The sequence below is a fragment of the Neofelis nebulosa genome, chromosome 13 (assembly GCF_028018385.1).
Source record: "Neofelis nebulosa isolate mNeoNeb1 chromosome 13, mNeoNeb1.pri, whole genome shotgun sequence".
Classification (NCBI taxonomy): domain Eukaryota; kingdom Metazoa; phylum Chordata; class Mammalia; order Carnivora; family Felidae; genus Neofelis; species Neofelis nebulosa.
Window position 1 is genome coordinate 72,667,065 of NC_080794.1, and position 25,624 is coordinate 72,692,688.

The 25,624-nt window shown below is 43.8% G+C and overlaps 1 protein-coding gene, 1 long non-coding RNA gene and 1 pseudogene across 4 annotated transcripts in view; 2 read left to right on the forward strand and 1 right to left on the reverse strand.

The window, feature by feature from the left end:
* Positions 1 to 889: 889 nt before the first annotated feature.
* Positions 890 to 6,285, reverse strand: LOC131493363 (uncharacterized). The gene is made up of 3 exons (XR_009252595.1): positions 5,065 to 6,285; positions 3,539 to 3,669; positions 890 to 1,282 (listed from the first exon to the last, which is right to left on the reverse strand). It is a non-coding gene; the product is annotated as an uncharacterized LOC131493363 (long non-coding RNA).
* Positions 6,286 to 6,291: 6 nt separating this feature from the next.
* Positions 6,292 to 25,624, forward strand: part of RBM20 (RNA binding motif protein 20) — a 190,487-nt gene continuing 171,154 nt past the window's right edge. For all 3 annotated transcript variants that reach the window (XM_058697745.1, XM_058697746.1, XM_058697749.1), the window contains exon 1: positions 6,292 to 6,688. In XM_058697745.1, coding sequence (XP_058553728.1) covers positions 6,507 to 6,688 — 182 coding nt within the window. In that variant the 5' untranslated portion in view covers positions 6,292 to 6,506. The remainder of the gene's footprint in view (positions 6,689 to 25,624) is intronic.
* LOC131493652 (large ribosomal subunit protein eL34-like) lies at positions 23,327 to 23,840 on the forward strand (annotated as a pseudogene).

Genomic DNA, 25,624 nt, shown 5'->3' on the forward strand with positions numbered 1-25,624 from the left:
TTTTGCTTGGCTGGGGCCCTAGTCACACTACCAGCCTCTGAATGACAGTGACATTCCCCAGGGATTAAGCTTGCAGTGTAGAAGCTGGGTCTCCACAGGGGGTGCGGAGCCCCATGGAACTTAAATCACGCAATTAGCCACCAGCTAACATTTCTCCCACATTCATTTCATAGCACCATCGTCTCCCACCCCCCCCCCAAATTCAGCTGTGACTTCTTTTATAACACCCCTTCTTATATCCTGCTGCTTTCTCTTGGAAATAGCAAAGGAGATAAAGCCATTTTCTGGATCCTTCAAAACACAGCTCAAAATTCTCTTCCAGGAACCCATGCCCACTTAACCCTGCCCTCGCCTGCTTTGAGCCCCCTGGGACTCTGAATTCAAACCACAGTTACTGGTTTGTCGCCAGGTACTGAACAAGTGGTAGAAGGACAGAGCTCAAGCCACCTGGGTTTGGGGCAGTGATGCATTCAGGGAAGACAAAGGTGCTGATGTCACTCTTGGTTTGGGATGACTGCTTTTCTATTTAGGAATAATCGATACACCTCATGGTCCAGAACCTGGATTTTCTGACGTCCAGCCACCTGCTGTACTGATTATAACACAACACCTGTGTAGCTCATTAGAGGACAAGGGGGCCTAGATGACAAATCCACCATCAGAGAGATGGAGGCTGAGCCCTTCCTCACAGCCAATGAGGGACCTTCTCTGTGAGTTGTTAGGCAGAAAAGAACCTCATGGGTCATGTCCTCACTTTTCCTCAGCTAAAGTTCCCTGACTGTCTCCTTCAAATTCAAATGTGCATCCAGTTCCATGAGTAACCATATTATTTTTAAACAGCATCCTTCAGCCACTGCCTCTCCTGGGTTTTCAGAGAGGTAATCCTTAGTGAAGCCAGCACAGGATTTTATTTTATGATTGTTTGGAAACATATCCAGGGATTCCAAGGAGTTCAAATAAAAGATCATGCTATAGCTCTGAGAAAAGGGTCAGCATATGGAGAAAGCTCACCTCAGGGGGATGGAAAAGAGAATCCAGGTCATGTGGAGAGATGGGAGACGAAAGAGAGAGAGATTGGAGACAGATATCAGAGATATCCAGCCAGGATTTAGCAGAGAAACTTCTGGTCTCAAAAGCCCATAATACCAAGATGCACCATGGCACCATACAGAGTGGTTAAAAGTCCGATCCCAGGGGTGATGAAGACTGGGGTTCAATCTATAGCACCACCACTTAATAGCTGGTCAGGTGGCTGAACTTCTTTGAGCCTCAGTTTTTTAATCTGTAAAATGGGCACAAAAACAACCACCTGGTGATTGTAAGGAATCAAATGAGAAATAGTATGTACTTAAGACAGCTTGGCATAGAGTAATATTCAAAAAAAGCAGTAACTGTTATCATTAACCCCCAGATAACAGTTACTATGTTGTGACTCACATTGATAGGTTGATTAATGTTTATCCATCATTGTCAAACTAGTAAACTGTCTAACTGTAGCAACATGACTGCTGACAATAAGTTAATTATTCAACTATCTCTACTGGGTTGTTAGGATATCAAAAGGCTACTCTGGACAATACTTTGTCCAATGTGTTTCTTCATTCTTCCAGATGGATTTTTGCTTTAAAAATAAATATCCTATTAATGTGCTAAGTATTATTAAGAATTACTAGTTGAAGAAATAATTAAGTTTTGTAGTTAGCTAATTAAAAAAGCACATGTTCATAGTAAAAAAGTTTCAAACAATACATATACTTCAATAAAATTGTATTTCAAATATTCAAACAATATAAAAAATCACAAAAGGATAAAGTTCTTGCCCCATCCCAATTTCTAGAGGTTATTACTATTTTTTTTTAAATTTTAGAATGTTTATTCATTTTTGAGAGACAGAGCATGAGAGAGGGAGGAGCAGAGAGAGAGGGAGACACAGAATCTGAAGCAGGCTTCAGGCTCTGAGCTGTCAGCACAGAGGCCGATTTGGGGCTCAAACCTACAAACAATGAGATCATGACCTGAGCCAAAGTCGGATGCCTAACCGACTGAGCCACCCAGGTGCCCCAAGCGGTTATTACTGTTAATAATAAATTTCTTGTAGATTTTTCTAGAAATGTTTTATGATCTTTGACTTTACATATATTGAATCATACTGTTGAGGAGCTTATATTTTCTACTCAGTAACACATCTTGGAAATTTCTCCCTAGCAGTCTGTATAGATTTGCCCCCTGCTTTTTAAGGTCTACGTTGTATTTGTATTCCCTTGTATGTGGGGACCACTCTTGATGTACCCAGTCCCTCACTGCTTGGCACTATGGTTGTTTCTAGCTTTTGCTATTATGAACAATGCCACGATGAATTCCCTTGTACATGGGGCTTTGGTTGTTGCTACATGTAAATGCACAGTATAAATTCCTGGAAAAGTAACTACTAAGTCAGTTTGCTTTGTGCAGTTTTAATAGACACTGTCAACTCACTTCCAAAGAGGTTGCAGCAACTGACATTTTCACCCATTAGTGTATGAGAATGTCTGTGTTCTGCATTCACCAGCATTGGGTGAAAATTATCAAACATTACAATCTAGTAAATCTATTAAAAATAACAGTAATAATATACATATGTGGAATAGCAGTACCTATTAAGGGATCTCATCTGCAGAGATGAATGTTTACAATCATCGCTGAGAATGGGCTGGTTCCCCTTTGGGAAGTTGCAGGGAGCTAGACCAGGGTCTGAAGCTTAGCTCCACTGGTTATCATCCTAGTGACCTTGGACACAGGTTCATCAAGCTTCTCTGTCTACAAAATGGTGATACTAAATGAAATAAAACATGAAAAAGCTCCTAGAACTAGTGTCTGGAACCCATCAAATATTTATTAATATTAGGAAGCACGGCAGAGTCTGTGGCAAGTTTGAGAATGACCCTAGTAAGTAACAGAGACCTGGGTTCTAGTTCCCCCGCCGCCTTCCCACTACTTTGCCCAGTTGCTTAATTTCTCTGAATTTTCTTGCTTGTAAGATGTCAATTTGGATCCCTCCTATTATTTTACTGATTTGGATACATATAAGGGGCAGAGTTGAGCCACAGTGCAGGTGACGTTTTACATTCATTGGAAGACACAGGCAACATCACAGCAAAAGAAGACAGGTGGAATCTCATCTCCATGTCTGTCACTGAGGCAGTGGAGAGAGGTTAGGGACCAGGTCACCTAACTGCAGTCCTGTTTTGGCCTCTTAAAAGCCAGGTGACCTGGGGCAAGTTCTTGCAGCCATCTGAGCCTCAGTTTTCTCAATTCTAAAACACAGATGACAGTAACTAGCTCATGGGCCATTGTGAGTATGAAGTAAGAATCTATGAAAGCACTCAGCAGCTGACTCCTGTTAAATGTTCAGTATATTCATAGACAGCAGAAGTCTCACTGTCTGATCCTAGTTTACTGGTAGAGCAGGACAGACAGGATGCTTCCGCGAGTGGAACAAAGAGAAATGTTAGCAGCCCTCACCTCCCAGTCATGCTCCCCATTTGTCAAGGTGACTCACCCAGCCTTTTTTCTCACTTTGGTAACGGTGAAGCGCTCCCTGGCGGGGTGGGGCTGGGGAGGGCACAAAAGCAAGAGTGCTACAGTTTCTTAAATGGCTGCAACCCCAGCTGGGGATCTCTGTCATTCTTCCTGGAAAGAAGTGGGAAAACACAAGTTAAAAAAACATTCTTCACTGGTACTGCTTAGTCTGCTTGTTTGCTATTATCCTGTACAACATTTTGCGGGGATTTGAGGTAGAACACGAACAAGCTTTGGGTTTCTGCTGCAGTGTTTCCCTCTCAATTTGTATCTGCTTCCATCTAAATTTCAGTTATTACATAAACATAAATTGCAAATATTAAGCTATAAATGGGATTTCTGAAAAGCAACCTGTGAATTATTAATAATTTTTCTATTTTGAAAATTTCAAATTTACAGGAAAAAATGCAAAGAAAAGCCCAATGAATACTTAGATTTTACCCATTGTTATTATTTTGTCGCATATGCTAATGCATTAGTTTTGAGGTGTAGAAAACTGCATTCATATAATACGGTCTCTCTCTCTCTCTTTTCTGCCAGTAGAAGTGTTATAGGGATGGATATTGGTATATCAATACTGTGACTCCTAGACACTCAGCTTCCTGAAGTTTGAGATCTGTTGTTCTATTTGGCTATGAGGTTGGGATACAAGGAAGCATGTTTGTAATAACTGCTGGATTGATACCTCCTGCACCAAATTTGCACGATACATGATCCCTAAGCCTAACAGGACTGTGTAAGCCAGGTCCTTCATTCCCAATCTACATTATTTGGTAACTGACACTCAGATGTTGAATCACTCCATTGGTAAACACAGGTTTGTCTTTTTCACTATAAAGCCCTTTTCACAAAGGTTTTTGGGGATTCTCAGAGGGAAATTTTAATGCAAGCATATGGGAAGTTTTAACTTTAGTTTCTGGAAGAGTTGCAATGTTAATTTCAGGTAATTCCTCAACCAGGGCTCCCCTGGGTGGGGGCGGGGGAGGCAGTGGAAGGTGGAAGAGTTTTATGGAAACCATAGTCAAGAACTCTATTGATAGAAACCAGAGATGATGAGCTAACCACTCAGCCTCAGAAGACTCATTTTGGGATGGCCACTTACTAGTCATGTATGGTTGGACAAATCTCCCTGACGCCCTTTCATTTGTGAAATGGGGGCAACAACCAATACCTGGGTTTTTAGTGAGACTCATTTTCTGAGTTGTGACGATCTTTATTAACACAAGGAATTAACATATCATTTTATTTGTAGGAGGAAGGAGGGAGGAAGAGGGAGGGAGGGAAGGAGGGAGGGAGGGAGGGAGGGAGGGAGGGAGGAAGGAAGGAAGGAAGGAAGGAAGGAAGGAAGGAAGGAAGGAAGGAAGGAAGGGAGTGGATGGTCCATTTTTATCTGTAGGAGAGCGGGAGGGGTAAAGATCTAGGTTGGATGACAAAAATCAAGGGAGGCTTAGTTTCCTGAGCCTGCGGGGGGGTGGGGGTGGGGGTGGGGAACGGACAGAAACTCACAGTCTGGGGAGAGAAGAAGCCATTTTTCAGGGAATTCCGTTAGTTGCCACGTTCCAGAGAACGCATCCCCAGAATGTTCCTTCACGTGGCTGTGGGAGGAGGACGCGTGGGCTTTGAGACCCCCAGCAAACTTCTTTCCAGGCCACGGGACACTCTGGCCTTCGCTTTGGCTTCCAAGGCACCCAAGGGATGCTTTTTCTTTGCTTCCTCCGGGCGGCCAATGTCAGGATTTGGAAAGCTAGTGCGCCCAACGCACGGTAAGGATCTTCTGGATAACCACTCTCCACGAGCTCTGCCCAGCTCCTAGATGTTTCTGTGGCACCGGGTGCCTCCCCAGACCTCCAACTCGCGGGCCAGGACATTAAGCTGCACCTTGAGCGTGCCTCCTCAGCGCAGATGCCCGCGGCCTCAGCTGTGAGCTGGCGTGTGCAGGTGAACTGGCGCACACGGGCGCCGGGACAGCGAACGGAACTACACAGGCAGTGATGGTGGCGGCGCGATGTCAGCGAACTCTCTCCTTTTCATCCTTTACATTTCTACCGAGATCTCGCCAATACATAACAAGAATAAAACATATACATGGTTTTGTCTTTGCGCTCCCGGGATGGTAGCGGGAAAAATGAAGAGAAACCACGGCGGTCCCACTGGCTGCTTCCGGAGACCCCTGAAATCAGCAGCCGGAACTGCCAATGTGGAGAGCCCTCGGGCCTGGTCATGTAAGACCGGAGGTTAGACGTCCCACCGAAGTGGGGGAGGTTCCGGACTTTTCCCCCGCCGGGTCGGGCCCTTCGGACGAGAGTGGCGCTGGCCAGGCTCCAGACACCGGAAGGTGCCAAGCCCCACTCACTTCGCCCTGGCGATGCGCGCGGACGCCCCGGGGCGCGCTCCGTCCGGCCCGCTTGGCAGGAGCGCGCGAGGTCGCGCGCGCGGTCCCCGGGGACAACCCCGAGGCGGCAGAACTCCGGGCAGAGGCGCGAGCGCGGCGGCCGGCGGCGGGCTGGAGTGCGTCTCGCCGCCTCACGCGGTTGCGCTGCGCTGCGGAGAGCCGGGCCGGGGACCGTGAGGGCGCAAGGTGGCGGTTGGCGCGCGCCGCGCTCCCTCTCCCCTGGCCGCGCTCAGGGTCCAAGGGCAGAGCTCCCCGGCTCACCCCGGCGCTGAGCAGCCCCCAGGGGGCCGAGGGGCTTCCGCCGGCCGGGGAGACGCCCCCTGGCCCCCGCCCCCGCGTGGCCCGGCTGGGCTAGCGGGAGCGACGGGAGGAGGAGGAGGCGGAGGAGGCGGCGCCGCCGGGACTGCCTCCTCCCCGCCCCTCGCGTCTCCTCCCTGCGCCACCGGGAAGGACAAGGGGACTGGGCACGGGGACCCCGGCCAGTGAGCGCCCGTGCCCCGGGGCCGCCCTTTGCGCGCGCTCTCTTGCCTCGAGCCCGGGGCCGGCCTCGCCTCACATGGTGCTGGCCGCAGCCATGAGCCAGGACGCGGATCCCAGCGGCCCGGAGCAACCCGACAGAGATGCCCGCAGCGTGCCGGGTGCACCGGCGCCCCCCGCGGCCCCCGCGCCCCCAGGCCCGCGAGGGATGCCGCCGCCGCCGCCGCCGCCCCCAGCCGGCCTACCGCAGATCATCCAAAAGTAAGAGGAGGGAAAGGGGAGCGGGGACTGGGGGTGCGCTGTGGCTACATCTGTCCCGTCGCGGCTGAACTCTGCGCGGCCGCCTTGCGTGTGAAGTTTTCGTGTCCTCTCTCTGCGCAGGGTCGGTGTCATTCTGGCTGTGCGTGAGGTTGGGGATAGGAAAGCCAAGTTATTTGGGGGAAATAGGTTTGTTTTTCCTTATCCCCTTTATCTTCAGGAAGGTTACTGGATATATTGAACGAGAATAGCTCACATTGGGGGAAAATGGCCCAGAGACTCTGTTTCATCCCTCTGGTCCCAAGAGGCCGCTGGAATGTGCGGGGAGCCGTGCGTGAGTGTGTGTGCGCCCGTGAGGGTGTGTAAGGAAAATGCCACCACCAAGCAGCCGCCCTTCATGGTGTCCCAGGCGCAGTCCGCGGGTGGCACTGGGTGGAAAGGATGGTGAGGGTTTGTAAACAACACGTTTGCTTTGCCCTGAAAGAAGTGTTCACGCTTTTCAAGAAGGCCCTCGCCAAGAGCTCTTAGCCACGCCACGGCCACCGTTTTGCATGAATGTTACCATCTTGCGAATCTTAGGAGCCGGCCCTCCCAACCGGGGAGTAGGTTGGGGTGGCCCCCGAGCTCAGAGAAGGTCTTTTTCCGCCCGGTTTTTGGGGGCGTAACAGTAAAACGCGGATCTTTTATTAGTTCTTTCGAGATCTTTTTGATAGTTTAAGGCCTAGAATATTGGTTTGTTTGAAGGATCTTTATTCTCCTGAAGGCTTCCCTCAGCTTGTCCTGAAGTCAAAACCAGTTTCAAGAGTGTAGAGGAGTCTGAATGATGAGCGGTTGGGTGAAACTGACGATTCGGGAGAAAGGCTCCCAGTACAGCAAAGTGCACCGTGGGGGAACAGAGCGGGGTGTGTGCAGGGCTGCTGTATTGATGCTTCGAGTTACACAAACATATGAAAATGCAGTAAGAGAAATACCCAGCGATGGGGCGTAAATGGAAGTAAATGGCGTTTTAAACATTGTTCGAAAGATTGACTTTAGAAAGAATAGTGAAAATTCAAGTTTGACATCAAAAAACACTGGTATCATATTTCAGAACAAAATGGTTCCCCTTTTCTGACTGGTGGAATACTAAAGTTCCATTCGTGACAACTTTTTGCTTTAATTCGATTTTACCTGACTTTCAACGACTAACAAGATGCTAACAATTTGAACATGAAAATGATTTACACTATTTTTGTTCCTATTCTGCAAAATTATTTCAGCTAAGATTTAACTAAATATGATGGACAGTTTAAGTACATCATTATTTAAAATTTATCTTTAGTTCTTAATATAAATATAAACCAACAGAGAAAAAGATGTTTAAAACTAAAGCTTCTTTACTAAAAACAAACAAACAAACAAATTGGCCAGTTATTAATTGGAAAACATCTGATGTGCTTCTTACCAAAAATGTCTTGTGGCTTGAGATTAGGCTACACATTAAATTTATTGAGTTTGCTGTGGTATTGTAAATTGGTAAATGCGTTTTCCTATCATTTAAATAGGAAAAAACGAGGAATTTTATGTTCACAGAAATATCTTTGTAGATCGGTGTCTCATTTACCCTGTTCTCCCCATTTTGAAAGTTCTGTCTCTGAAATATATTACTTTAGGAGATAAGAACTTTTCAAAGGTGACCCCTTCTGCTAACAGTCCAGGATGGGAACTTCAAGAAGAGCCTAATGGCCCTGCCTTGTTTTGCATCGGTGACAGATCAGTGTTCAGGGGGCCACGTTCAAGGTGGTGATTATGCCCCTGGGAATGGATGTTTGTGCGCTTATGTTTCCAAAACTTTCTCAATAAGGATGATCTGAGGTTTGCTCCCCTCAGAACCCACTGAAATTGCGCTGGAACCAGGCATAACATGGCAAATGCTTTACGGGTCCATCTTTAATGCGCTGAAACTTGAGCAGGTTATTTTGAAACTACGTTTGCATAATTTAATCTGAGCATCCATTTTTATGTAGTTATGAGGTGCCGGTTGCCTCAGCCATCTTTGAGAAGAGAAAACGCAGTGGGGAGATTGCCCTCAACTGCAAAATCGATTGCCCACATCTTGACTGAAAATTTGGTGAGCTAGAGCTCACAGGATAAGATTCTTCTCTGGTGGATGGCTTATTAAATACATCTTATTCCAGAACCTTTGTTTATTCTAGGTATTTTAGTGGGGTCATTATGTAATTCGAAAGAGAAGCTTTGAACTCTTTCATAATGATGCAGATGATCAATGTTATTCATGTGCATAGCGTGTGAGGATTACAAGAATTTTTTTCACTTCTTAATGTCTGTGTTTAGTGATTTTCATTTATATCAGCTCGCATTTTGGATAAAGTCAAGGACTTTGATGAAATAATAGTCATGATCATAATAAAAGCCTGTTCCTCTTCATGTGTGTCATATTTGGTCTTAAGAGAACTGCTTTATTCTGTAAGTAGCTAAACGCATGAGGTGTGATGTTGAATAATGAGACTGATTTTGATACGTGTTTTATGATAGCCGGTCTCGGTACTCAGGAAGATGGCAACGAAAGTTCATTTCTGTAGAGTGCTTTTGTTCCAGTAAGGTGTATTGAGTTTTCTTATTACTGCATTCTTAGCTCCGGTCAAGAATCGCCCCCGACCTTTCTGCTCAGATTGACCCCTGACTCCTGGCCCATATTAGCATCACCTGTAAAGATCATCAGCCATGTTTAGACATACAACTAGTATCTTGTAAGATCTTTGTTTTAAACTTGCCTTCTCTAAGCTGGCCAGTGTGGAGATACTGTTGCGTAAAATGTAAAGAAGCATTAGGTAAACCATTTAGGCAATAAAAAATATAAATTACAACTTAAGATTTGGGATGAGTTCAGAAAGTCAGAATAATTTGATGACCTAAAATATGTGTATTCTCCATATTAGGAGAAGAGAGTATTGCTGTGCGCTGGTGAGTGTTTTACAAGGACTTATCTCCTTAAGCGTTCACAGCATTTTATTTCCAAAAGTATTTTATGTTTTAATTTTGTGCTTTCAAATCAAACCTAATTTTTGATTTACAACTAGTTATTTACTAACCTGGATGAACAACAGAAGCTAAAGTTCAGGTTGTAAGTTTTAAAACTTTCTTCCCAATGGAAACAGAGTCAGTAAATTCTGTGTGAAATATTGAAGTCCGTTGTAAGATGCAACTATACAGTGTCACTAATCATGGCGAAAATTAACCAAAGAAGCACACACTCTTCCGTGAGGCGAACACGTACGTGATTTTCCTAAATAATCTGACTGGCGGCAAAATATTACTTACTGTTTAGTGCATGACATTAGTTTGTACATCCGAGTATAGATGAGTTATTTTATTTCATTTCCAGATTATTTAGATAAGCAGTGACTAAAAGTCAATTATAAAAATAGAAAAGGTTTTGGGTTAGCATTTGATAGCTAGTGTTCCCTACATGTATAAATCCACCTTCGATTTCTAAAGTTTGTGTCGTCTTCTGCATAGCATTAGGACACTGGCCGACTGGTTTCAGAGGAAAGGCTCCCCAGATTCAGTACAGAAAATGTTATAAGTAGTTATTCTGTTTGCAGGTCATTTTATAGACATTCTGCATTTGGAAGGATCTCCAGGTTACTCTTAGGGAGCAGTGTGCAGGAAAGTTGTGTGTGATGTCCAGTCACTTTGATGGGCATGTTGACAGTTCCATCCAGGATCGGGGAGGAAATAAGAATTTGCCAAAAACGGACATTACCTCACACTCACACTTGGTCCTTTTCTGGAAGGAGGATGGAATTTCTAACATCTGCGCCAGTTTCTAACATCAGTTTGAGTCCATTTTTAGGGAAAACAAGGATACACTTGTACAAGGAATTTTGAAAATTTTGAACACAGTCTTACGCTGCACGTGGTTCAGCAGAAAATATCCGAGAGGATTAAGTGTTTACCCAAAACAGGGAAGGAGAGAGGGTGGGTTCTTAGCATTCTGAAAAATTTCTTCGCGTCTCTAGAAAGGTTTTTTTTTTTTCGTAAATTTTTTTTTATTTAGGGTTTATTGTGATCTGTAGTTTTAGATAGTAAGTGTAGCCATCCAGTTATGAGTTGTTGTTTTTTTCAAATTGCCAAAGAGATCAGTATTATGAAATGTAGTACATTATTCCCATTAGTCATGGTAAGTGACTATGCATATGGTGTACATAGAGCTGTTCTAATGTCAGTGCTGTAAGGGGGGGCGGGAGAAAAAAATGATCCCCCATTTTATTCTTCTATCCACTTGTTCTCTTGCTACCTTCTTAGCAGTTGATCAAATTAATAATTTAAAAAACCCAAATCTGTTGGTTGGAATGTGTTAAGATCTGATCGGTTAAGATCTCTTTGCCTGTCCTTATAGTCACCGGGGGGAAAAAACCCCACCAGGACTGACTCACAGTGAAATGATCCCCCATTTTCCAGTTTCTCTGTCTTTCTCTGATTTATTTGTCTTGTGGCTGCAGGTTCCTTAACTCCAGTTAAACTAATATTTCTTCCCTGCCCCTAACAGCTAATCCTTAAGTAAACAAACTGATACAGCTCAATTCACAGCACTGATAAACAAGAATCTAAAAAATGCTAGGAACTGGGGTCTAACCAAGGGATAGGAGTAAAATGGACTGAACCAAACACGGGAAGCGAGAATGGAAGAAGGTTGAGATAGTGGAGTTAAAACTCCAGAGAGAAATTGGGACGCAGGGCACCCCCCTCCCTTCCTCCACCGTGGTCCCCCTGCCAGACAAAAGCTTGAAAGGGTCTCCTATGTCAGAAAATCCCACTTAATCTGATTTTTATTTTCTGCCACAGTAATTATCTTGTTTAGGATGGTCTGACTGATATGATCCTGTATATTTGAACAGGGAAAGTTGCTGTGGGTCCACAGCTGGTGCGAGTGACTGGTAGCTGTGTTTAGAATAGTGCACTGAAAAGTTTTGCAGGAAGTAAAGTGATCCGTAGTCCAGAATCAGGGCGAAGATGGTAATTAGTGGTTTGTAGAAAGGAGCACATGACAGTTCCCTTTCTGGTTAATGAACCTGGCTGAATCTTGCTGATATGTGTGATATACTGGAAGCCTAATATTGCTTGTTCCCACCAGTGAGAAGACTGGGAAATCCTGGCTTTAATTAAAAAGGCACATTTTTGAATTAGGAATGTGAATTTGGTTCCCAACACCACCAACAGGGTGTTGATGGTAGGCTGATAATTTGCCTGGCTCAGTGGCTGTTCACTTTAAATTGCACCCAACTAAGGTTTCAGTCTTCCAACATTTACAGACAGCAAGTTTCGTTAGGTACAAGTCCTCACTGGCAGCTGTTTGAGGAGGAGGTGGAAGGGAAGTCATCCCCCCACCCCCAGTATTTTGTTTATGTATTTGCATATGACACATATATCCACCTAACAGGATAAAGTCTTTGCAGTAGCAGAAGTTACGGTGAAATTAAATGATCTTCCTCTTTCCTACAGTTCCTGCTGGATTTTATAAATAAGTCCCCTGATGGTTTACAAGGCAACTTTTCCAACTCGACGACAGCACATCTGTCAGGGAGATGGTACATATTGATGTGAATGTACTTTATGAGCAAAAGGCGCGGTTAAATAGCTTGCATGAAGATGTGCTAATAACTTGCAGTTTAGTTTGGTGAATAAATCTTTCCATGTGTTCAGAAACAAAAGGCTGGGGGTCATGCATGTGTTCAGGGGTGGTTGTCATCCCATAAAGATAGTTTTCACGCCACTTTTCCCTTCTTTAATGTGGGTATTTGCTTTAAGGATGCACCAGGGCCATTTGCTGCTGCCCTTTCTATGCACCTGCTTTCTCTCGATCACAGTAATGACCCATCAGTTTTCAGTGGCCACTTCCCGCTCTGGCCCAAGCCTGGAAACCGCCACTCAACGGCTGTCTGGACATCTTAAATACTTCTCAGATTTTACAACTTGTCTATAGATTGTCTCCCAAATATGTTTTTGGCTCTTATTACACCCACCTTTAAACCTGACCTCTTGCATCATGATGCTAAAGGAGTAGATAAGGTCATCTATACAGTATTTTAAATATGTTTTAATTTCATTAAGTTATTTCTTGTAGATTACTTTGAATTCATTGATGTAATCATTTAGATTACTTTGAATTCATTGATGACTAAAATGATCTAGGATCTGCCTGGTGTTGGAGAATGTAAAATGCACATCTTTGATCCAAATTAATTATTGGGTTTCTGACCAAGAGGGTCCAAGAGGAAAAGAAAACCCTGGACTGGGAACAAGTGACCTGGACAAGTCAATTAACCTTCTTAATCCAGCCTCTCCGGAGACTGGAAAAAAATTTTTCCTTTCAAGAAAAAGTTATGTGAATCTCCAGGAATATGGTTGAGTAATCATCAGTATAGAATGCCTCCCCTCTCCTATACATCTGATACAGAATATATCCCATATCAGTTACATTTTAGCCATGGGCATAGGTACATGTTTGTGAGATTGCTCACACATGGAAACAACAATAATTACAAAAAGAAATCAAATGTTTCCTCCAACATTTGCAAAGCGTATTTAGATCAGTGTTATAATTTTAAGTCAGAAAAGTAGATAGAAATGTCAGTGACAAGGCATACGTTTTATACTGTTTTCTGATCACCAGAAATTTTTAAAAATAAAAATTATTTTGGAATGTTAATTACTTGGGAGTGTTGAAGTGAATACTTGAATGTGCAAAAAGAGTGCTGTTTTCTTTTTTTTTTTTTTTTTTTTTTTTTTTTAATTTTTTTTTAATGTTTTTTATTTATTTTTGGGACAGACAGAGAGCATGAACGGGGGAGGGGCAGAGAGAGAGGGAGACACAGAATCGGAAACAGGCTCCAGGCTCCGAGCCATCAGCCCAGAGCCCGACGCGGGGCTCGAACTCACGGACTGCGAGATCGTGACCTGGCTGAAGTCGGACGCTTAACCGACTGCGCCACCCAGGCGCCCCAAAAGAGTGCTGTTTTCAATGCAGGAGGCAATACTTTTCATTTGTCTAAGTTGGATTGTATTCAACCCGGGCAGGTGGGAGTGTGTTTGGTGACCGTGTTGTTTTCAGAGGCACGAAACGTCAACAGGACCTGCGCACGCGTCTTTCGAAGCGGGGCTGGGCTGGGCTGGACTTGGAGTCCGGAACCGTGCGGTGCAGTCAGTCGGCCCCGTGGGCCCCAGGGAGCCGCCCAGACCTCAGCCTGAAAAACACTTCGCGAAAAGATCCTGAGTGTTCAAAAGCAGAGCCTCAGGCTTCCGGGTGGCCTCCTTGAAGAGACGAAATGTTTCCAGAGCCTCCCAAGGACTGGGTCTCCTTGGGGCCCTGCGACCTCAGGACTAGCAGCGTCATCCGTAGACTCCAGTTACGGAGAGGATTTGTTTGACACTTGAAAAGATACTTTTCAACCTTCTGCATAAAAGGGGAATGAGTTGTGTGGTTAAATCTTGATTTATATATAGACTTTACATCATATGCATAATGAGGATGAGCACGGGAGACTTACTACAGCATTGTCTAGAAGAACAAAAAATTAGAAACCTGCTAAATGTTTCCCAGTTGAGAAAATAAACCACTGCTGGCTCCTCATGTACCGTTCGGCAATTACAATAATAATGTTCTCTTATGTTTATTACTATGGAATATAAAATCATATGGAATGTAATAGGGAATATAGTATTGTTAACTACAACAAAAAGTACAAACAGCATGTTACAAGGGATGTCACGTTTTAAAAAAAAGGTATGTGAGTGTGTGTGCAGGTACCTGAAAGTCTGGAGAAACATTAAACAAATACAAAGATGCTAACAATAGTTCGAACTCTAGGTGATTCAATATTAGTGTGTGTGTTTTTTAAACACTTTCTACTTTTTTTTTCAGTATGTATCAATTTTATAATCAGAAAAAATAAAACTCTGTTTTCTTTTAATTTTTTTTAATGTTTTTGTTTATTTTTGAGACAGAGAGAGACAGAGCAGGAGCAGGGGAGGGGCAGAGAGAGAGGGAGACACAGAATCTGATGTGGGCTCCCGGCTCTGAGCTGTCAGCGGAGAGCCCGATACGGGGCTCGAACTCACAGACTGTGAGATCATGACCTGAGCCGAAGTCGGACGCCCAACCGACTGAGCCACCCAGGCGCCCCAAAACTTTCTGTTTTTTCAAAACAAAACTAGGAATAGACATTTCATATTGGTATTGCACTATCTTTAAGACTGAACTGCCCGTTTGTGTCTTAGACTTCAGACCTGGAAGGCCTCTGAGAGCTGCTTTAGCCCAGCCGTCCTGTTTTTCTAGGTAAGGCAAGTGAGCATCAGAGAAGGCAGGTGAATTATTCAAGGTCACGCTGCAAGGGCAGTGGTCGGGTTGGCGCAGGAACCCTCATCGCCCTGTGTATTGTATTTTCTGCTAGGCTACCCTGTTGTGTGCCTGGAGATGGAGAAGAGAGAAATGGAGAACATTCATAAACCAGCCATTTATCTACTGGCACTAGTCTGCTCAGTCCCCCAAGGGGACTTGAAAAGCATCCGTAGGTATGTTACCTTCTCTCTGCTCCCTATCCACCCCCCCACCCCCCACCCCTGTGGGTTTTCTGCAAATGGCGGTAGACTGGCCTCTCCAGAGCATCTCATTCTGCCAGACAAGCCAGGCATCACATTTTGGGGTTTTTTGTCCTTGAAGTATATAAGTTGCATAACTGTAGTTCTGTTACCATAACAAAGGAAATTAGTCTTAAATAATTTTCCCTAATGAACACTAGGTTTTTAGCTTTTCCCATTTTCAGGAAAATGTCCCCTATAGCTCTTTTTAAAATCCCCTGGCTGAGATTCACAAGTGCATTTGTTTATGATGTCTCTTTTATTTATTTTATTTTATTATTATTATTTTTTAACGTTTATTTTTGAGAGAGAGAGAGAGAGAGAGAGCGAGCACAATGGGGGAAGGGCAGAGAGAGAGGGAGACACAGAATCCGAAGCAGGCTCCAGGCTCTGAGCTGTCAGCACAGAGCCCAACACAGGGCTTGAACTCAAGAACCGTGAGATCACTACCTGAGCTGAAGTCGAAGTTGGATGCTTTACCTACTGAGCCACCCAGGCGCCCCTGTGAGGTCTCTTTTAACTTAACAACTGTACCCACCTTTTTCTGTTCTTCATGACCGAAGATACCAGGCTATGTTGTCTTGTAGAATGAGCCATGATCTGGATATGTTATTATTTCCTCATGGCCAAATTCAGGTTAAGCATTTTGGCAAGGATCTGCAGTGGATGCTGTGTATTCCACTAAGTTTGATCTGTTGGTTAATGTCATCACTGACATCTCTCCATCGTAACAGGACATTTTTTCTCTTTGTGATCTCACGGCTCGTGAGTTCGAGCCCCGTGTTGGGCTCTGTGTTGACAGCTCAGAGCCTGGAGCCTGCTTCATATTCTGGGTCTCCCTCTCTCTCTCTGCCCTCTCCCGCTCATGCTGTCTCTCTCTGTCTCTCAAAAATAAATGAATATTAAAAAATTTTTTAAAATATATTTTATTTTTTTAAGTAAGCTCTGTGTCCAACGTGGGGCTTGAACTCATGACCCCAAGATCAAGAGTCGCGTGCTTTCCTGACTGAGCCAGCCAGGTGCTCCTGTGGTTTTATCTTTTAATTTCTCCATGTTTTAAAAGCCCCTTCAATGAAATGTGGGACTGAAATGATAAATAAATTCACTTTAGAATGGATTAGTTAGGGTAAATGGTTTAAATCAGTAGGCCTTGCGAATATGTGTGTGCTGTACAGGCCCTTAGATACTATCGGGAGACTGGATTTTTCTCATCCTGACTTCACCGATGGGGCCATTCACTTCCCACTTAACCGCCACGGCAGGCATTTTGTCACGGGCTGCAGTACTTTTTAATGTTCTTACAGAGAGAATATAAATCCCCCTTCATGCTCATGGCATGAATCGATGCTAATGTAATTTTTGCTAGCTCACACGACGTTTTTAGGCATCCTCTTGAAGCTAAGTCAGCCCTTTACAGAAACCTTTTATTTTCCTTTTCAAAACCACTATATGAAGCTGACTTTAAAAGTGACTCATGACTTGCCCTGGAGCCTAAACTGGGTGAGTCCCGGAGCTGGTCTGTGCCTACCAATTTGTTCAGGCTTTTTAGATTTAAATTACATAGCTATTTTTGCCTCTTCCAGATTGGTGCTCTTATTTTCATGCACAAAATATGTATGGGTGGGGAACATGGTGTGGAGTGGCGAAAAGAATCAAGAGCAAGCCTGCTCTGTGTTCTAGATTCAGCTTTGCCACCACTCTCCCTGAGCCTCAGTGGTCTCATCTATAAAAGGGAACGATAATAAAGTGAGTAACAACTAACATTCATTGGATGCTTCCTGTGTGCTACCAACTACTCTAAGCACCTTGTGTATGCTACATGCATTTAGTCATCAAATCCAACAATAATCCTGTGAGGTAAGTGCTGTTATTCTCCTCATTTTACAGATGAGGAAATCAGGGGCGCCTTGGTGGCTCAGTTGGTTGAGCGTCCGACTTCAGCTTAGGTCACGATCTCGCGATTCATGAGTTCGAGCCCCACATCGGGCTCTGTGCTGACAGCTCGGAGCCTGGAGCCTGCTTTGGATCCTGTGTCTCCCTCTCTCTCTCTCTGTCCCTCCCCCACTCATGCTCTATCTCTCTCTCTTAAAAAAAAATAAACATTTAAAAAAATGAAGAAATCATGTCACAAACTTACAAGGACTCAGCAAAGCTAAAAAATAATAATATTTATGAAAAAACTAGTAATGTGAGGCTGGGATGAGAGAATGTTTTATAAATTAATGTGATCATATCATCTCTATGTAAATATCTTTGTCCTCAAAATAATTGATAAAAAAACTCATCACTTGGCAAGGAAAATATTATAGAAAAAATTGCTGAAATACATCTGAAAGTAGGTTGATTGAATTTGAGAATAACTAAACATTCCAATTAAAAACATTATTTCCTGTTTCTTTTTTCCTTTCTTTCTTCTTCTAGCTTTGAGTGTGCCTTTTGGTTTAAAGTGAAATCCATGTCCCAATTTAAATTCCATGAGCCAATCTGACTCTGGCATTTGATTTGCTGCTTTACTCTGCTTGTTACGCATGTTAGGCAAGACCTGAATTTGATGCTCACAGAGAGTATATAAACACTTATAATCCTCTCAGCATGTGCTAAAATCATAACAGATACGATCGTTTGATTTGCAAAGAGAGCGTCTGCCAAGTTCGACCACAGCATTTTTAAACCAATTCAGAAAACCAGGATTCCGCAATGATTAAAGTATCCTAGGCTCCTATTAATAGCAAGAATTCCTGACTTGAAACGTGGCAACACCAAGCTCCCTTAGTCTGCTCCAGACACACTTCATGAATGGTCTTAGCAGACTTTGTTACAGGTGTCCTTTCGCTTTAAGACACTGTTGTATGTAAAAACCAGACTTTAATGGAGTCAGTAAATCAGGACAGGATTGTTTGCTTTTGACCTGTGAAAGGGTTTACAGTAAAGATCCTTTAAACAATGAGTTCCTCAGGGTGTTTCAAATAAAAATTTAGTAAGTCTATTTAGTAAGTGATGATTTTTAAAACCTTTTGGGTTGTTTTTCAGTTTTACAGAGGTATAATTGAAGTACGCTAAGCTGTACATGTTTAAAGCATCCATCACATAATCAAGGCAGTAAACATTTTTATTATCCCTGTGAGTTTCTTCATGCCTTAAAAAAAATTTTTTTTTTTACATTTATTTATTTTGGAGAGACAGAGCACAAGTGGGGGAGGGGCAGAGAGAGGGAGACACAGAATCTGAAGCTCCAGGCGGCTTTGAGCTGTCAGGACAGAGCCTGACGTGGGGCTTGAACCCACAAATCGTGAGATCATGACCTGAGCTGAAGTTGGACACTTAACTGACTGAACCACCCAGGCGCCCCCGTGCCTTTTATAATTTATCTTCTGCTCTTTCTCTTAACCCTCTCCCCTCTCAGGCACCTACCCATCTGCTTTTCCATCGCGGTACCTGAGTTTTTGCTTTTTCTAGAATTTTATACAAATGGGATCATAGTTTTTGTTGTTGTTGTTGGCCTGGTTTCTTTCACTCAACATAATGATTTTTTGGGAAATTTTTTTTTTTAATTGTGACACAATACACATAGCATTTACTGTTTTAGCTATTTTATTTTTAAAATGTATTTATGTGTTTTTAGTTTATTTATTTATTTTGGTAGAGAGCAAATGGGGTAGGGGTGGAGAGAGAGAATCCCAAGCAGACTCCGCACTGTCAGCGCAGAGCCCGATGTGGGGCTTGAACTCTCGAACTGTGAGATCATGACCTGAGCCAAAATGGAGAGTCAGACGCTTAACCGACTGAGCCACCCAGGCACCCTCATTTTTATTATTTATTTATTTATTTTTGAAAGTTTATTTATTTATTGAGAGAGGGAGGGAGGGAGAGAGGGGGGAGGGGCAGAAACAGAGACAGAGGCAGAGACAGAGAATCCCAAGCAGGCTCCACACTGCCGATATAGAGCCTGACGCGGGGTTTGAACCCACGAACCTGTGAGACCATGACCTGAGCCGAAACCAAGAGCCTGCTGCCTAACTGACTGATCCACCCAGGCACCCCAATTTATTTATTTATTTTTTATTTTAAAAATTTTTTTAATTTAAACATTTTTTTTAATTTTTAAAATTTAAAAAAAAATTTTAATTTTCTAAAATTAATCTCTGTGCTCAGCGTGGGGCTAAGACTCACAACCCTGAGATCAAGAGGCGTATGCTCTACCAACCGATCCAGCCGGGCACCCCCATTTTCGCTATTTTAAAGTGTAATTAACTAGTGTCTGGTACGTTCACAAGGTTGTGCAACCGTTACCACTGTCTAGCTCCAGACCATTTGCATCATCCCAAAAGGAAACCCTGTGTGCAGTGAGCAGTTATTCTCCATTCCCTCCTCCCCCAGGCCTGACAACCACTAATCTGTTTTCTGTCTCTATGGATTTGCCTTTTCTGGATGTTTTATATAAATGGAAACATGCTATATATGGCCTTTTGAATCAGGCTTTCTTTCACTTAACATAATGTTTTTTAAGGTTAACCCATGTTGCAGCCCGTGTTAGTACTTTATTCCTTTTTATTGTTGAATAATATTCCATTATATGGAGAGACAACTTTTTATCCATACATCGGTTGGTGGCTTTTGTTTTTTTCTACCTTTTGACTATTGTGAATAGTGCTGCTGTGAACATTTATGTACCGGTTTTTGCTTGGACATCGTTTTTTAATTCTTTTGGGTATATATCTGGGATTAGAATTGCTGAGTCATACGGTGATTCTGTGTTTAATTTGTTGAGGAACCTCCAAACTGTTTCCCTAAGTGGCTGTACCGTTTTACAGCCTCACCAGCAATGAATGAGTATTCTTACTTCTCCACAACCTTGCCAACACTTGTTATTTTCCTTTTTTTTTTTTAAATTATGGCCATTCTAGTGGGGATAAAGTGGTATCTCATTGTGATTTGGGTTTGTATTTCCCTAATGAGTAATGATGTTGAGTATCTTCTCTTGTGCAACAAAACCATTTGTATATCTCCTTTAGAGAAATGTCTTTTAAGTCCTTTGTCCATTTAAAAATTTCATTGTTTATCTTTTTTGTGTGAAGTTGTGAGGGCCCTTCATAAATTCGGGTTACTAGACCTTTGTCAGATACGTGATTTGCAAATATTTTTTTCCATTCTGTGGGTTTGTTTTTCAGCATACGATTTTAAAGTTCATTCCCCCCCCCCTTTTTTTTTCCCACATACCAAAAGTTTGGAACTTTTTATTGTCAAGTGGTATTCCAGTTTATGGATATATCATAAATTGTTTATCCGTTCACCTGTTGATGTATATTTAGGTTGTTTCCAGGTTTTGGCTTTTACAAATAAAGCTGGTATGAATATCCCTTTACAAGTATTTATGTGGACACATCTTTTAGTTTTCTTGGGTAAATATTTGGTCAATGATAATTTAACCTATTAGGAGATGACAAGATAAAATCAAATAAGATAAGATAAAAATGATAAGAGTCACTTTTGGCTGAAAACACCTTTGAATTTTTATTATTGGGTCTTTGAACAGAGTGTGTTAAATATGACCCTTCAAGATGTTTATGTATTTATTTAAATTTCTTTCTTCATTTTGAGAGAGAGGGAGAGCATGAGCAAGGGAGGGGCAGAGAGAGAAAGGGAGAATCCCAAGCAGGCTCAGTGCAGGGCCTGATGTGGGGCTTGAACTCACGAACCTGAGCCACCCAGGTGCTCCAACCCTTCAAGGCATTTAAAGAACACACATGTTAGGGGCACCTGGGTGGCTTAGTCAGTTAAGTGTCCGACTTCAGCTCAGGTTATGATCTCACACTCTGTGAGTTTGAGCCCTGCATCGGGCTCTCTGCTGTCAGTGTGGAGCCTGCTTTGGATTCTTGGATCCTCTGTCACCTCTTTCTGCCTCTCCCCCACGTGTACTCTCTCAAAAATAAGTAAATATTAGGGGCGCCTATGTGGCTCAGTCAGTTAAGTGTCCGTCATCAGCATAGGTCATGATCTCGCGGTTCGTGGGTTTGGGTCCCGCATCAGGCTCTGTGCTGACAGCTCGGAGCCTGGAGCCTGCTTCGGATGCTGTGTCTCCCTCCCTCTCTGTTCCTCCCCCGCTTGCACTCTGTCTCTTTGTCTGTCTCTCTCTCTCAAAAATAAATAAAGATTAAGAAAAATAAGAAAAAAAAGTAAACAAACCAAAAAAAGGACACACACTTTTTCATCTTAGTTTTCAGGGTCGGTCACTCATCAGCTTAGTTTCTCTTTTTCTTCTAACTGATGAATCTTCCTCCAGTAATTTTTCATTGGAGAAATAATTATTACCGTGGAAACTGGGACACAAGATGGGTAAGATGACAAAACTGCAGAACTTCAAGCTGGAAGGGACCCAGAGATCATCTACTTCAATTCTCTAGTGAGCAGAGGAAACTTACGTGCCTGTGAGTAATTTTAAGTCTCCTGGTGATGAAGTGTCTACAGATGTAACAGTGCGGGGGTTGAGTGAATGGCACCGTATTCCTGCTGTGCCATAGGGCTCACAGGACACCTTTCCCCCCCTCGCTTGTCCCATTTAATCCCAGCAAGCTCATGAAACAGGTAGGCAGTTACCAGTAGTTGAGGGGTCCCTAACCAACGATCGGAGGCCGCCGGCTCAGAGCCAGGCCTTCTGTCCTGTTCCAACTTGTATGTCCTTCTCCCTTTCTGGTGAATCTTTCCCCGCCTCTAAGCTGACTGCCACTGCCTTCATTCAGGCCTCCCAGCTTCTGCCCCTGCCTCCAGCTGGGCCTGTCCTCAGATCTTTCTCTTCTCCACACCAATTCAGCCTTAATCTTGTCTGTTTGCTCAAAGCCCTGCTGTAGCATCTTGTTGACTGTAGGTTGAGATTCAGACTGCTTGGAAGCTCTTTCTGGAACAGCCCCCACTTAACTGTCCACGCCTGGCCCTAGCTGCCTCCTGCTCTCTCTCCCTGCACTACCTTTTCTCCTCAACTCAAACATTCCTTTCCTGTTTATGGATTCTGCTTAGACCTCATGTCTTATAGGGAACTGTCCCCGACACCACACAAGAACATGGGCTGGGTGCTTCTACCCTGTGAGGCCTTGTGGCCCCCCACTGTAGTGTTTACTCCATGCTTGCCTCTTGTTGGTCCACCCCTGAAGACTCCACGAAGTCCTTTAGGTTGGGGCCAGTGTCTTTCATCTTGGTGTCCCTAGCATCTGACAGGGTCCCTGGCACATAGTTTGTTGAAAATGACAGAAGGAGCAAGTTGACAGCCACCTAAGTATAGATCTAATGGACTTTGTGATGAAAAAACCCACTCAGAAGGGTCTCATGGGTGCGAATTGATGTGGGAGCGAAGTTTGGTTTTCTCCAACGTATGCGTTATTCTGCCTGCCTGTCTGAAAAGGCTGGAGGAACACAAACAGCCTGCCTTTATGTTTGGAGAGGTGGTGTAAGGGGGGTGGGGTGGGGAACAGACCCAGGAAGTATAAGAAACCCAAGCTGTGGTCTGGCTCTACCTTCACGTCACTGTGTTAGCAGAGATAGGGCGCTGAGTCTCGTAGGTCCCACCTTTGTTAAAGGGGGCCAGGGTGTGGGCTTGTTATAGGATGCGGGGTTTGTTATAACCATCAGTGAGATGACACGGGAACACGCTTTGAGGAGAATAAAGTGCTGAATACACGTGCATCATAATGGAACCAGGCTTCCTCTCCAGCCAGGGACCCGATTGTGCCTTTCAAGGTACAGGCAGTTTCCAGGCTGGATTTCTTCATCTTCGATCCAAATAGAGAGGGTGGAAATGACCACTCAGAATACCCTTGAATCCTGTTGCATCAAAGCTTTCAACAACAGAAATTTCTGGATAAGAAAAATGTTTTGTTTTGTTTTGTTTTTAGTCTTTTTTAAGTCCTAAGCAAATACTATGTTTATTTCAAGCAATTGCTAAAACAACATAACTGAAGACAGCTGTGACACCAAGATACTTTATTATTACCTTGACATTTGTGATAATGACAGTTTAATGGTGGCAATGATAATTGGGCAGTTGACCAGTGGCAGCTGCAAAAAGGAGTTGCCCATTTGGCCTTTGAACTCACAAACGCTTTCTTTTTCCTCTTCCTGGGATGGTGTCAAGAGGCTTCCAGAAGGGTCCAGTGTTTGACGCACTGTCGTAAGCTGTCCTACGATACAGCCTCAGACGAAACGAGGCCTCCCTGAGCCCCTGGTAATGGCATTGTTTACCTTTCCGAGGAGGTTGGGACAGCATCAATCCGCATGTGGTGCATGCCCAGGCCAAGGAGTTCGTGCCGTGAGGCCTAAGGTTCTTATGAAATGAGAAAAACACGTCAGTAGCGCCGTGGTGGTTCCATGTGCACTAAGTGTGTCCGTGACAGGATCAAGCGTGCTTTCCTTATTGAGGAGCAGAAAATCGTTGCGAAAGTGTTGAAGGCACAATCACAGAGTCTGAAAGCTAAATAAACAAATGAAGGGTTTTTTTGACTAATTAAAAAGAAAAAAAAAAGGAAAAGGCAAAAGAAAGGAGTTGCCCAGAACATAACTTAACGCCCATGATTTCTGCTCCGCCGCCCTGTTAAAATTGCATTCTGCATCTCCCCGTCCAATCTCCCTTCCTTTGCTTTGTTTTCAACCGTAGCACGTTTTCTCTTAATAGCTGATATAACTTACTTCACTTACTGTGTTTTTACTGTCTGTGTGTCTCCTCCCACCCAGCCTGTGTCACGTGTCACATAAGCTCTCCAGGAGCAGAAGCGTTTCATTCAGCGATTTACAGCCCCCGCCCAACGTAAGGGCAATGCCTGGCACCCAGAAGCAGCTCCCTGAATATTTGTTTGAAGGACTGCATGAACTGTTAGCAAAAGTGTCAAACTTAGACACTGGTACACAGTGGCATTTGTTTCTTCTCTGAGCCCATCTAAGCTGTGAGCTGTATGTGTTTGGTGGTGCAGGAGGCTGTAATGAAAGTGCAAGATATGGGAATATCATAGCCTCTGGTCCTGTGTCATTCTTGGAAGTAAAAGAAAGTGCGGAACTGGGCCGCTCCTCTTGGCCCCAGGCATCAGTGACTCAGTACTTGTATGACAGGCTGGCTCTGACAGTGGCTGGTCTCATCGGACTCTCTTTGGCAGAGACCCAAGCTGTGCATTTGGTGGGATCTTGATGCTGGACGAAGAACAGGAAGGGCTAGGTCTCGCTCAGTCCCTTGCAGTAGGGGCCCAAAAGACTAGGACGAACACATATCCAGCAATAGGGGATTAGTGAGTACATTTGGCTGCGTCCTCCCATACAATGAGGACTATCTCTGTGTGCCGTTAGAAGAAATCTCAGAGGGACGCCTGGGTGGCTGAGTGGGTTGAGCATCCGACCCTTGATTTCGGCTCAGGTCATGATCACGTGGTTTGTGAATTCGAGCCCCATGTCGAGCTCTGTGCTGACCACGCAGAGCCTGCTTTGGATTCTGTGTCTCCCTCTCTCTCTGCCCCCCACTTACTCTCTCCCAAAAATAAATAAATATTAAAAAAAATAAAGAAATCTCAGGGATATGTCAAGGGGAAAAAAAACAGGGTATAGAAAATGTAAATAGTTGCTCCCATTTGTGTAAGAAAAGGGAGAATAGGAAAAAAATATATTAAAAAAATACACACACACCTACACAGAAAATTAATTTCACATAGCTTTATTTTTTTAATTTTTTAATTAAAAAAATTTTTTTTAACATTTTTATTTATTTTTGAGACAGGGAGAGACAGAGCATGAACAGGGGAGGGTCAGAGAGAGGGAGACACAGAATCCAAAAGAGGCTCCAGGCTCTGAGCCGTCAGCACAGAGCCCGACACGGGGCTCGAACTCACAGACTGTGAGATCATGACCTGAGCCGAAGTCGGCCGCTCAAGCGACTGAGCCACCCAGGCGCCCCTCACATAACTTTAAAACACAGTAATTTGATTATACATCTGTAGTGGAATGTACCTTTTTTTTAATGTTTGTTTTTGAGAGAGAGACACACACAGCATGAGCAGAGGAGGGGCCGAGAGAGAGGGAGGCACAGAATCTAAAGCAGGCTCCAGGCTCTGAGCTGTCAGCACAGAGCCTGAGTTGGGGCTCAAACCCACAAACCATGAGATCATGACCTGAACTGAAGTTGGACGCTTAACTGACTGAGCCACCCAGGCGCCCCTCTGGTAGAATGTATCTTAAGTTCAAAATAAACTCCAAGTAAATCTTAAACCATTTTCAGTAATATTGTTAGTAATGATATTGGTATTACTATTATGAAACAATTATATATAAAAT